Here is a 13063-nt window from a genome sequence, read left to right on the forward strand (position 1 = left end):
TGTGTGTGTGTGTGTGTGTGTGTGTTTAATGTGAGTGAGTGAGTATGGTGAGTATGGTTTAAAGGTCAGAGGACAGCTGTGGTAGTCAGTTCTTTTCTTCCATCATGTGGGCCTCAGGGTTGGAACTTATGTTATTAGGCTTACTATGGAGCCAAAGATGGCCTTGAACTCTGGATCCTTTCACCTCAGCGGTACCACCACAGCAGCCTAGTCTCCATCTTTCTATCAGAGAGAAATCTTCTGTAGGAGACAGGATTTGGATAGAATTTAATGACACAGTTTGAGCTTTACTTTATCATTTCCCCTAGTTTCTGGATTTCCTATTTATAGCAAGTGCTTACAGGCTTTCATTTGGTGTGACAGTCTCTTTTTAAAAACAAAATGAATTCTAAGCTGAGTGGATGAGAATTTGAGACGGAAGCGTGGTGCTCTGCCACAAGGCAGGGAAGCAGAGCGGAACGAGGCTCCCAAGAGAAATGGCTGCTGGGTCACGCTCCCGTGGCTCAGAGGACCCTGGACCTCCTAGACAAAGCTTGAAAGCATCACCAACAGGGAGACCCTGAACTCCTGGCCCAGGAGCCTGGGCCGATTGCTGTGCCTTCTGGGACTGGCGCCTTCTTCTTGGTTCTAGGGCAGCATGACACCCTGAGATCGTAGGGCTAACAGGTCAGAGGGCAGAGTCGAGAAAAGGACTGAGGGGAGCTGAAGGCATGCCAGAGGTGACAAGAGGAGGTGCCAGTAATGAGAGTCACGGCTGGCTGCTGTCTCCTGGGAAAGGCACTGTCCACAAGCTTGCTTCCTTGCTATGTGTGTATCTGCTACTCTATCAGGAGCCATATGGATTCTGGCTTGAATTGTTACTGTCTCAAATGTCCTGTTGACCAGTTTGTGCCTATGAGTTTGGGCCTATAAAAATACTTTATTAAATGAAGATTCATAATTTTTCAAGTTGTTTCCTTCCTTCCTTCCTTCCTTCCTTCCTTCCTTCCTTCCTTCCTTCCTTCCTTCCTTCCTTCCTTCCTTCCTGCCTTCCTTCTTTCCTTCTCTACTTCCTTTTCTCCCATGCACTTCTTTTCTTAACCTTAGTTTTCCAGTGTTCCCACTAAGGAACCCTCAGCCCAGAGAAAAAGAAACTTATGCTTTGAGGCTCTGAGGGGATTTTTAAGAGACCCATGTTGAATTTTCTAAAACTTTAGCTGAGTTGGGCATGGCGGTTCACTCCTGTAATCCCAGCACCTGGAAGGCTGAGACTGGAAGATCATGAGTTCAAGGCCAGCTGGAGCCACAAAGTGAGCTTAACAGACAACCACAGCCGAAAAGCTTATGCCATTGTTAGACTCCACTTAAAGGAAGCCATGTGGTGTGACGGAGCGCCACTTCTGAAGGTGCTGTGTGTACCCGCTCTAATCTTGTGAAAAATGACTCCTGCTATGCTTTACATGTTCTCTCTTGCATTTCAGAAGGTCAGCAACCTCCATTTCTAGGAAGGGTGCTCTAAAGGCCAGGGAGGCTCACATCGCTGGCCTTGGTACAGTCTCAGAAGCCAGCCCTGCAATACATGAGACAAGAAAGCCACGTATAATCATGTGGCCAAGAATGTTACAGTTCCAACCCAGACTCCAAGATGAGGTGCGTATTTCCAGCTTCCTCGACACTGTCCGCAATGATCACCCATGGCTTCTTAGTTAACAAAATGAAAATTTATTCAATTTTCAGTTCTAATAAATAGTTGCCTCTACAACAGGCCATGAGCCCTGGTAAAAAGACAGAGTCCGTGTAACCATTCAGAGAGAACAAACACATTAAGCTGTGGGCTTTAGTTACAAAAGGGAGTTGCTCTCATCTCTTACTGCTGTCTTGCTGCAGTTAAAGGCTTTGAGAAGCATTTAGTTTTCTTATCACATAAGAAAGGTGCATTTGTCAAACAGGAAACCAAACCAAACCAACCAACCAACCAACCCAACAGACTCCCAAACCCAGCAGCAGCTATAAAGAGTAGATTAGATGGTTTCCCCATCAATGAAACCAACAATAAATAAGCTTGGAAGGAAACCCAGCAAAAAGAAGGCCCTGCTACATTCTGGAATATCCATTTCCTTTTCTTGAGGGGCTGGGAGAAGGAGTGAGTTCAGCCATTCACAGTTTCAGGCTAGAATTAGGCTCCTGGGGGCTTTCCTCCCCAATTGATGGACCATGACGGTCACTGTTTCCTGAGGCCAAGGTCAGATTTCCAAAGCTGAACTTGAGAAGCTAATTGCAACAGCCAGGGACATAGCCAAGTTCGCTGGGGTTGTGACAGTGTCTTATTCTCCACTTGCCCCTGGGTGTCTTCCTCTGTCAGCTACTTCCTGGTTCCTACCTGTCTCCGCTGGTCTCTGCCAACCTGTTGTTCATTACTGCAAAGGCTCCCACACCCCCTGAGAACTCATCTTCCCGGGAGGATGTGTTGGCCTGGTGGGGTCCACCATTGGCCATCTCGGACAACTGCTTCTGCAGGATGGCCAGGGAGACCTTGTTGGTGTCCTTCATGGAGATCATCTCCCCTGAGAGACGCCGCCCATCAGCGTCACTTTCCATCACCCCATCCGTCTCTATGGAGATGTTGCATCTGTTCCGGACGTTGCCAGGCATCACCACGTTCCTCCTGGACCGCAGGAGTCCTCTTTGGCATTGGGGGAGGCACCCGCTATCCAGTTTCCTCAGGATCCAGTTCACAGTCTGTTTGATCAGGATGGAGATGACGTTAAACAAGGAGTAGATGCAGCAGACCCCCATGAGGATGAAGAAGAAGTTGGCAAAGCGGTAGAGTCCTTGTCTCTCATACTGAGCATTCTGGCTGCTCACCAGGTCCCCAAAGCCAATGGTGCTGAAAGCCACAAAGCAAAAGTACAGTGAATCAAAGTAGCTCCAGCCTTCCATGGTGGTGTACAGAGCCGAGGCTCCGCAGGAGATGGCCACTGATGCCAAGCAGAGGATCAGCATGACGTAGTACACAGAGGGTTTCCAGCCAGCTAGGTTATCCACCTCGCCCTTTTCGGGGGCCTTCATGTTGTCCTGGGTCACCATCCTGCGTCTCCGCAGCTGATGCTGGTGACAGGACCTCATGACATAGGCGATGACGGTGATCAGCCGCTCCAGGAAGAGGTTGAAGAAGAGGATGGTACTTGCACATCCAATGAGACCATAAAAGATCAGAAAAATCTTCCCTCCGATTGTGGCTGGTGTTGTCATCCCGAACCCTGTGAAGAAGACAAAAGCCAGGGGAGAGAGGAGTGAGTGAGAGCTTGGTTGGGAGTGGAGTTGGTGGAGGGCCGTGGTTCTCATCCTTCCTGATCCTTCGACATTCTAATACAGTCCTTCATGTTGTGGTGACCCCCAGCCATGAAATTATTTCGTCGCTGCTTCACAACTGTAATTTTGCCACTGTTAGGAATCGTAATGTAAATATCTGATATGGGACCCTGAAGGGGTCATGACCCGCAGGTTGAGAACCACTGGCATATAGGCTTGGAGGCTGGTGAAGGAGTATAAGACATAGTGTTATGAAGTCCCTCAGCTCTAGCCTTTCTAGGAAAGTGGAGACTCTCCATCGCTGTTGGAAGGCTGTTGTTCAGCACACAAAGTTGGCCTGCTGTAAGCCCATATGGTGCTATTGTGCAAGGCAGGAAAAGGCCCCTCTTCCTCTGAGTGGAACCAGCCAGGAAAAAAAAAAGGGCTTAGTGCTGAGCATGTGACTAGGTCCCAGCCTCCTGCCCTTCTTTTGTTGGATGTCCTTGTACACTATGGAACACAAACAGTCACAATCAACAGACCTTGTTCAGAGACACACAGGCTCCTACAAAAATAAAGGTTTTTGCAGACTCGTAAGAATTCATTTATTCCACAGACACAGAACTGGCGACAGAACCGGAAGAGCTGCTGTCTCCCTGGTTCTCTGGTTCTGCAGACAATTGGTATATCGTGTGGTAAGTGCTGGGCTTGGAAGTGGCACAGAGCTCCGTGGCAGCTGCTGAGAGGGGGTCTGGGAAGATTATATCGAGAATCTTGGGAACCAAGGAGGCACTGTGCAGGCAGAAGGTACATGCCAGCGGTAATGGTTGTCCCTTTTCCTCCTTTCTCTTTTGCATGTATGTGTACATATGTAGTGTGTGTGTGTGTGTGTGTGTGTGTGTGTGTGTGTGTGTGTGTGTGTGCGCGCGCGCAAGTTGATGTTGGGTATCTTCCTCAACTGCACTCCACCTTACTTATTGGGGCAAGGTCTTTTGCTGAAACCAGAGCTCACTGATTCGGGCTAGTTTAGCTGGTTAGCTTGCCCTGGGAAGCTGCCATGCCTGCCTGGGTTTTTACATGAATTCTGAGGCTCTAACTCTGGTCCTTACACTTTTTCTTTATTTTCAAGTTTCAGGTTCCTCATTGTGCCCCATCACTGGGATCCCCAAACCTCAGCTATTATCCTTGTAACTTCCCTCAAAGCTGACCTTTATCTTGTTGCTATAGGTCAACTAGTGGCTGTCTGCCCTAGGTTTCCCTTGGGAACTAGTCAGATCAGATCTTGAGGTCTGTGGGCTACTGGGGTTAGGGCTTCATGGTGTCCTGAGATGAACTCAAGGAACCACCTTTTCCAAGCACCTGATGTGTGCATTCAGCACCATTTAACTCTCTAACTAAAGTCATGGTTCTCAGCACACATGGTTCGCAACCCTGTTTGGCTGAGAAGCAAAAGGCCTTAAACCAAGATAATAAAGGAGTATAATGAGTTAAGCTTTTAGCAAAACAAGAATGGATGGGGCATTTGGTAAGGAAGGAGAAAGAGACAAGAACAATAGAATGGAGATTTTGAGTGTTAGGACCCTAAATAGTGGAAGAAAAAAAAATCAAAACATCACCTCTCCTTTGGAAACCTTGCTTCAAATCAAAGCCTCCTCAGCCACCTTGCAGTAGAGGTCATTTCTCTCCATTAGGTAAAGAGATGTGTTGTCCTCTCTAGTTAGGAGTTAAATTCCTATCCTCAAGCTCAGATGAGTAGAGGCAGGTAGAGTTGTGGAGGCTTGAGTTTGATGAATTAGGCGCACTGAGTTTTACAAGTAGGTTTTGAACAATGCTGTATTCTACTCGGTCCAAAAGAACATCACTGAGCCACCAGCAAGTCAAACAAGTAGTTCCCAATTATTGAAGGAACTTGGAGATACTTTGATGGACTCAGTGGATTCCTGAACCAGGAGAGTTTGTGAGTGCTCCCTGTAGAAGATAGAAGCAGAGGCCACTGCTATGACAGGAATGATTTCATCTCGCCAAACTCTCATCTTCACCCAAAAGGTGGTGGTTTTAGAAGGTGGACCTATGTGAGGTGATTAGCTTATAGGGGTGGGACCTTCATGGATGGCATCTGTGTCTTTCTAAATGATGCCTTGGCAGTTGGGGACGTGGCTCAGTTAGTAGAGGGTTTGTCTGATAAGCTGGGTGTGGTAACAGATGCCTGTAATCCAGCATGTGGGAGAGGGAGCCAGGAGGACCAGAAAACTTCAAGGACATGTTAGATGATGTAGGGAGTTCAAAAGCAGCCTGGCTCAGACAACGACTACAAGAAAAGACACCTCGGAGAATGTCACCATCTCTGCCATCTGAGAACACAGCAATGATTCTATGAAGGCTTTGACCTTGGACTTCCAGAACTGTGAGCATAATGCCGGCCTGTGGTATTTGTCACAGCATCCAGAATGAATTAAGACAGCCATCCAAGATGGCCTGGACAAGCTCCTTATGAGAACTCCTTCCCTGAAGAGCTGTAAACAATGTCTACCCCCGGTACAAGCTCCCAATTACAAATCAAAATATGACCTTGCGTGTGACAAACCAGAGTATGAATCCACGAACTTCTCCCTGGGGAACCAGCGAGTTTACTGGGCTTACTTGGAACACACAGAGTGAAGCGTTGCCTATGTAAGCATGGGTGCAGCTGAGCACTGAGGGCGTGGCCTTACCCATAGCCCAACTGGCAAAGGGCAGGGCCTGAGCGCAGTCCCCAGAATCCGTGTTAAAAAGGCCAGGTGTGGTATGTAACTGTAACCCCAGTGCTGCGGAGGTGGGCACACGTGGGTCCCCGAGGCGCCCTTGCCAGGCCAGATAGTCTACCTGGTGATTTCCGGGTCAATTAGAGACCCTGACTAAAAACAAAAACAAACAAACAAAACACAATGGTGGACAGCCCCGAGGAACAATGCTGATGTGTGCACACTCACACACACACACACACACACACACACACACACACTGAGCATGATGTGGTCATTAGGCTCGTGAATCCTAGCAGCTATGATTCTTAGCACAAGACTAGGTCCGTGAACATTCTGTGACGCAGCAGGGAGGGGCTTATCAGGCCACACCCCTCCCGAAGCAAGCACCTTTAATGGTTGCTGCTATAGTTGCCCAGGCGACTGTTAGCAATCCGAATCGATTTCAGCGAGTCAGGCTGCCGCGTCCAGCTTCTACCTACTAGCCTGAGTTGTAGACAGTTTAATCATCTGGACAATGAGGTTGACAATGTTAACCTCGATATAATCGTTATTCCTGAAATAATAAATAATATTCATAAATGTTAAAACAAAACAATACCATAGACAGTGAAGAAGAGCCCCCGGGGTCACGAGTGAGGGCTGTGGAATGAGTGTGTCCCTGGGGAGTCTCCTGTTGAAGTTTAGTCTGCACTAACAGTGATGAACCACGATGTTTCGAGGTGAGGGTTTTGTGGCACGGTTAGAGCTAGAGAAGGTCATCGGAACTGAGCCCCTGAACCGAATGCAGGTGAAGGAGACCAAGTGAGGCTCACAGCAACCCTCCCTGTTTCATGCCAGCTTAGGGCTCTGCTAGTAACATGGCATCACCAATTGTGGTCCCTCTAGAACTGTGAGCCAAATAAACTCCTTTTCCTTAGAAGCCTTGGGTCCCTCCCCCAACCCATACGTGTACATGACTGAAAAAGAGTATTCCCTAGAGTATGTTATTACAGCCACAAAAGTCAGACTACATACTGGGAGAATTGGCCATCACGAGTCTGCTAGTCCCATTCGACAGAGTAAAAAGCCAGCTAGACTTAGAACTTCGATCATGTTGTCTTCCAGGCTTAGGCTTCCCCACCCGACTAAGCTTGTCATCGGTAGAACCAAGGGGAGGGCAGGAAACAAGTGCTCAGAGCCGTAGACTTTATTTTTTGGGTTTTAAATTAAGATATTTATTATTATCAACGTCACGTGAACATGTGTGTATGACCTATGTGGAAGAGCAACGGCTAGCAGATCATGTGTGTGGAGCTCAGAGGACAATTTTGCGGACTAGTTTCTCTCCTTCCACCTCTGACCTCTGACCTTTCCAGCCTCTGGGGCACCTACATTCAACTTGCACATCCCCACGGATACACATACACTTAAAAAAGAATATTCTCCCCACGCAGCCTAACTCCGTCCTGGTAAGCCCTGCCTCTAAAGCTTCCAATGGTTTTTCTAGGCTGCAGACTCAGGCGTTAGCACATGGGCCTTGGAGGGCAGTCCAGGTCCAAACCGGTTGTACTACCCACTGTGCTTCTTCGACTCTAGCCTACCCCTTTACCTCAGGATGTTATCTAACTGCTGATGTGAGAGCATGATGGGGAGATGGGCTCTGGGGGGCCTATGGAGGAGGTTACCCTAGTTAGGTTAACTGAGGTAGGTGGCTCCGTTCCCTAGGCTTGGATTCTGGACGGTATAAAATGAGAAGGTGAGCTGAGCGTAACCATTTATCTCTCTCTAACTCTTGATTGTGACCAGCTGCTGTCCTTCAGCCTGTTGCATGACTTCCCTGCCATCTCGGACTGTGCCCTTGAACTGTGAGCTGAAATAAACTCTTTCCTCTCTGAGTTGCTATTGTCAGGGCGTTTAATTATAACAACAACAACAAGAAGAAACTAAGACAAAAATATGTTATATATAATTATATATATCATATATGATAGCTATATATCTATATATCTGTAAAACGGTACCCAGGGCTTTGTCCATTCTAGGCAAGTGTTCTCCCATGGAGCTATATCTCAAGACCCTTTGCTGGAGTAGCATAACACAAACACCGTGCAGTACACTAATTCACTCACCAACAAAGAGCGTCTCTGACTGCCACGCGCTTCATTTATCTATCACAACGACTGTCCTATTACCACACCTAAAAGAAAAGTCTAATTCCTAACCATCAAATGAGCCTGATCTGTGTTCAGCTCTCTCAGTCCTGTGAGGACTGGGTTCTCACAGGGCACACACATCTCTTCTGCCTCCCTTAATTGTAAACCGACTCCCTCCCCCATCATTTGCTAGATAAATGCTTCCTAAAGAGAAAATTTCTAGAAACGATTAAAGGAGGGAAAGCCTTTTGTGTGTTATGAGAGTGTTCCCCCTCCCCCACTTCTGGCAACTCACATACTCTTCAAAGAGACAAAGAAATTGGCACAAATTGCCTGGAAGCAAATTGGGAATATGTGCCAGCTGTCACATGTCCACAGTCATATCAATGAAGTATAACCCCCAAATACCAGACACGAGACTGAGGCCCCTGCATGCCCATCAGGTTATGGTTTGCATCTAAAATCCCCCGAAGGCCACGTGACAACCTTGGCCACCGTCCTCTGGTACTTGGTAGTGGGGCAAACCTAGGAAGTTACATCACTGGGGGTCTGGTCCTGGGACTCTGCTCTCTTCTTCACCCTCTGCTTCTTGTTCTCAGTCTTCTTTTCTTCTCGCCCTGCTTTTCAGGTGCCATGAAGCGGGCAATTTCCTTACAGCCACGCACTATGGCTTGATGTCTTTGCTTACCACAGGCCTAAAGACATCAGGCGACAAGACCAGGAACTGAAATTTCTAAAACCATGAGCCAAAATAAATCTTTTTCCCCCCCTATTACTACTACTATTGTTGTTGTTGTTGGTTGTGGTGTGTTTGTGTATGTGTGTATTTGTGTGTGTGTATAAGTTAGAGAACAACTTTTGGAGCTAAATCTTTTTTTTTTTTTTTCATCATGGAATCTGGAGATTGGACTCTGGTTATCAGGCTTGTGTGGCAAATGCCTTTACCACTGAGCCACCAGGCTTACCCTAAATCGTTCCTTTTAAGAGTTCCTTATTTCAAATACTTTGTCACAATAGTGGTAATCTGAATAATATGTCCTTCAGCCACTTTAATGCAACATAACAGGGAAATGACTAAATGGTATAGCCACTTAAACTAGCTCATACATCATGTTTTAACGCCATCAGATTGACCATTCGTGGACTGCCCTGGCTCTAACCGTGTGTTTCATAGGTGAAATAACCCCTTCACATGTGCTATGACTGGCTGACAAAATCACTTTAATAGCCGTGCACAGTTTGTGAAGCTGATTTATTCATCTAATGAATATTTAAGAATGCCCCCTATGCCAGGCTTGAGCTGTTCTGAAGGTGTCCTTCGGCTCTGTTGTTTTCACTTAACATTTTCTTCAATCATGAAGAGTTCTTTGGATATAAAACACAAATGTCTGTGGATAAAGCCCTTGACTAGAGTCTCCCAGAGAAAATGTTTTAAGGACAGAGATTGAATATTCAAGGTCAAGTGTTCCCAGCCAAGATTTGCTCCCTCTGGGAAGTCATTATTTGGGCTTTGAACCTGGCCTTGAAGATGAAGAACCAGAAACAATACAAGAGGTCAATAAAATCAGGTCAACCCGTTTTTCTGAGTCACTTCCAATGGCCCATACTGTTGTCTGGCTTCAGTCAACTCCGTGGAACTGGGATCAGCTAAAAGATAACCCCTCTGGGCTGAGTGGGAGTGCCACAGCTTTTCCAGAGAGCCCTGCCTCTTGCCTTCACTCCTTGCAGGCAGACTCCCTCTCCCTGTTGGTGCCATCACCACTCTTTGTTAAACTCTGGCTTCTTACCATTCCAGTGTGAAAGCCAGGGACTCCTCTGGGCTTCTAGCGCCACATTGGCACTGCTGAGGCAACCAGCTTTGTGAGTCCTCAGCCTTTCCAGCTTGCAAATGACCAGTGCTGCTCTACCCAGCCAATTTCCTGTAAGCCCATCTAATGAACACTTTGTAAGATGTGTTCATTCTGCCAGTCTGTCTCTCTGGAGGACCCTGGCTAATGCAGAGAAATAAAGCAGAATGAACTAAAGATCATGCAGGGCAGAGCTGCTGAGCTGTGGTAGGCCTGCATAGTCCCCAAGGAGCTTGTTAAAGAGTGAGCTACCCAAGTCTGACACATTCCAGTTCAGGGGAGGGAGGGCAGAACACCTCCATTTCAAATGCCTTAGAGTAAGCCCGTGACAAGGGTGATAGACTCACCCCGAAGGTGGTAGAGACATTCATCAGCTAGGATCAGAACTTGGGAGGGAGACACTGTTGATTTAAGGGCGGCAAAGAGAGTCAGGAAGAGGCTAAATTAGTCTAAGTTTTATTTTCACCAAAACTCAGTGAAGAATATTCCAGGAGATGATTGCAACCCTGACCCCCATATGACAGAAGAGGCATTTCAAATGTTATGTTATATCAAAACAATATGGAGAAATATTGGGTTAACTATGTGCCTCATGGCAGATATGATAGTAGCTTGTCCTTTCTCCTTTGGATTATAGTGATTTCCAAATTATTTGAGCACTTTCTACTTCCTATATTACCTATGAGAAAGGAAACGAGTAGAAGGAAACAGTTTCCCAGCTGTTTTCTGTTACTCTAACAAAATACATGAGGCTGGACATTTTATAACGATAAGATGTTTACTTAGCTCACAGTTCGGGAGGCAGAACCTTTGAACAGTGTGGAACCAATTCTGCTGGCAACTCCCCTGCCTGCATCATGTCATGGCGGATGTTATCACTGAGGGAGCAAGCGTAAGAGAGAGTCATCATGTGGCAAAGAGAGGAAACAGAATTGGGGATGGTGGCCATCTCGCTCTGTGTATAGTAACTCTGTCATGAGAAGTCCCCAGGGTCTCCTGGGAAGTGAATCAGTTCTTCCTAGGTAGCACATCCTGTGGTTCTCCGCTACAAATTCTCAGCATTGTTACACTAGGGATCATGCCATAACACCCAAACCACTGGGGGGAGGGCACATTCAAGCCATCTAGACCACTCCCTGCCAACCTATCTTCCACGGTATGGCCCTTCTGCAGGTGCAGGTCGAGCTCTGTTTTGTCAAATGAGGTTCTAGATTATGAAAGATGAGACATAAGAAGGAAGAAGAAGAAGGAGATGCAGAGGTGTGACCGAGGACTGAGGTGGACGCTGGTTCTAAAGTGGATTTCCAAGCGGCCATCTACTTGTGTGTGTGTGCTCCATGGTGCTCCATGGATAGTTTTGGGTTGTATTCTATTAAAAGTGGCTTGTTTCAAAGTAGGTCTTCCTGCTATGTCACACATCTGGATCTGAGCCCAGTTCCTTGCCTGGATAATAAGGACGGCCCTAAGGTTGAAGAATCACTGACTTTCCTCCACGGCAGAGGAGCTGGTCTATTTGGCCACGGGGGACCAGCAACCACATAACTGAAAGTTGATCATCGAAGCTGCAGCTGCTCCATGTAGTAGAGAAACCAGATTGACTTCCTTTGTTCTGTGGACTGTTGGCTCATGAATTTTGAACTTCTCTCTCCATGTCCCTAAAGAGAAAGGCTGCTTGAACTTCATTTCAGCTCTTGGAATCAAAAATAGTGTCATGAGGAAGACGATGAGCTGTGATGATGGATTACATAGGCTGAGCAGCTAGCTGGAGCCAGACACTGTGTTCAGGGGTGGTGGTAACGTTTCCCCTGGGAACTCCGCCCCCTCCCATCACGAGGGACAATGCTAACAAGCTGAATTCTACAACCTGCTCAGAGCCACCGGTTTGGTGTGGCTCTGGGTTCTAGTCCCCATTATCCTTAACCCAAGTGCATCACTGGCTGCCCCTCACTCTGGGTCTCCCTTTGAGAAAATGAGGGGGGGGGACCTAGGTGAACTCAAAGACCCGCTGAATTACAGGGTTCTGTGATCTGGATGCTCTGAGGCCTGGATCCGAGCTCGTTCTGTTTATTCTGAGAAGAGGAGCCCTGGGCACGTGCAGGGCTCCTCAGCCATGCTAGCCAGGCAGGTGACCTGCCTACCTGAAGATTAATTGCATCTATGACATCTCACAAGTGACAAAGGCTGATTGAACGCACTCCTCAGGATCTCAAGTGAGTCCAAAGGAAGCGGTGTCTGCCTCAGGCGCTAATGTGCACAGTAAGTGCTGTCCATGTAGAAGCTACATGTTCCTCCTGAAGTCAAAGGTATTTTTGGAATTTGATATTCTTAAGGTTATTCTCCTTCCTTTTAATAACAGCAAGCCTCCTTTGACAAAGGGCTGGGAATTTTTTTTAATAGAGTAAGCCATTTCCCAGGTAACTTCTGAATTAAGGAACAAGGTCTTTAGCGGTAAGTACTTTACAAGTAAGGCTTAAATGATTGCTATTCTAACTATAAAAGCTGACAGCTGGGATGAGGGAAACTAGGAGTCTCTAAATCAGTTGCGTTACTACAAATTACACTCACTCTTGTACTCAGGTTACAAAAACTGGACTCATGGGAATCCTAAAAAGACATTTAAAATTTCATTTCCTTGAGAGAGATACAAACAACAGGGGATTTTTGCTGTGCGTTTTATCCTTTCTCAAACCCTTTTCCTCCTCACAAACATTTGCGAGAATGACAGTTGGAACCAGCTCTGGTAGCAATAAATGCCATCATTATTTCTGACTTCACCCTCATTTAGAACGGTGGCCTGGGGGAAGGAGGGTCACGTGACTTACTTATCTCAAGGCAGTGTCCTGATTCTCGTGCTTCCTAACTTTTAAATCTTGAAAGTAGTTCTTAAAAGCAAGTAGATATAATTATGTTCTCTCCTGAACTAAATTGCCCTCCCCCAGACTTGGAAGAAATGTTTCAATTAAGCAGACTGTTACCACACTGCAGGGCACATGACTGAGGGAAGCTGCTTCTTCCTCAACTCCAGGGAAAAGATCTAGCCAAGGCCTCCTGAAGAGTTCTCAGTAAAGAA

The 13063-nt window shown here is 46.8% G+C and overlaps 1 protein-coding gene and 1 pseudogene across 1 annotated transcript in view; one reads left to right on the forward strand and one right to left on the reverse strand.

Moving 5' to 3' along the window:
- Window positions 1-1717: 1717 nt before the first annotated feature.
- Kcnk13 (potassium two pore domain channel subfamily K member 13) overlaps window positions 1718-13063 on the reverse strand; it is a 93038-nt gene continuing 81692 nt past the window's right edge. The window contains exon 2 of the mRNA XM_055592948.1: window positions 1718-3239. Within this exon, the coding sequence (XP_055448923.1) occupies window positions 2356-3239 (884 nt within the window). The 3' untranslated portion in view covers window positions 1718-2355. The remainder of the gene's footprint in view (window positions 3240-13063) is intronic.
- Window positions 6724-13063, forward strand: part of LOC129666047 (ubiquitin-like protein 5) — a 34832-nt pseudogene continuing 28492 nt past the window's right edge.

Source organism: Psammomys obesus, unplaced genomic scaffold (genome assembly GCF_907164565.1).
Source record: "Psammomys obesus unplaced genomic scaffold, mPsaObe1.curated_primary_1811, whole genome shotgun sequence".
Classification (NCBI taxonomy): domain Eukaryota; kingdom Metazoa; phylum Chordata; class Mammalia; order Rodentia; family Muridae; genus Psammomys; species Psammomys obesus.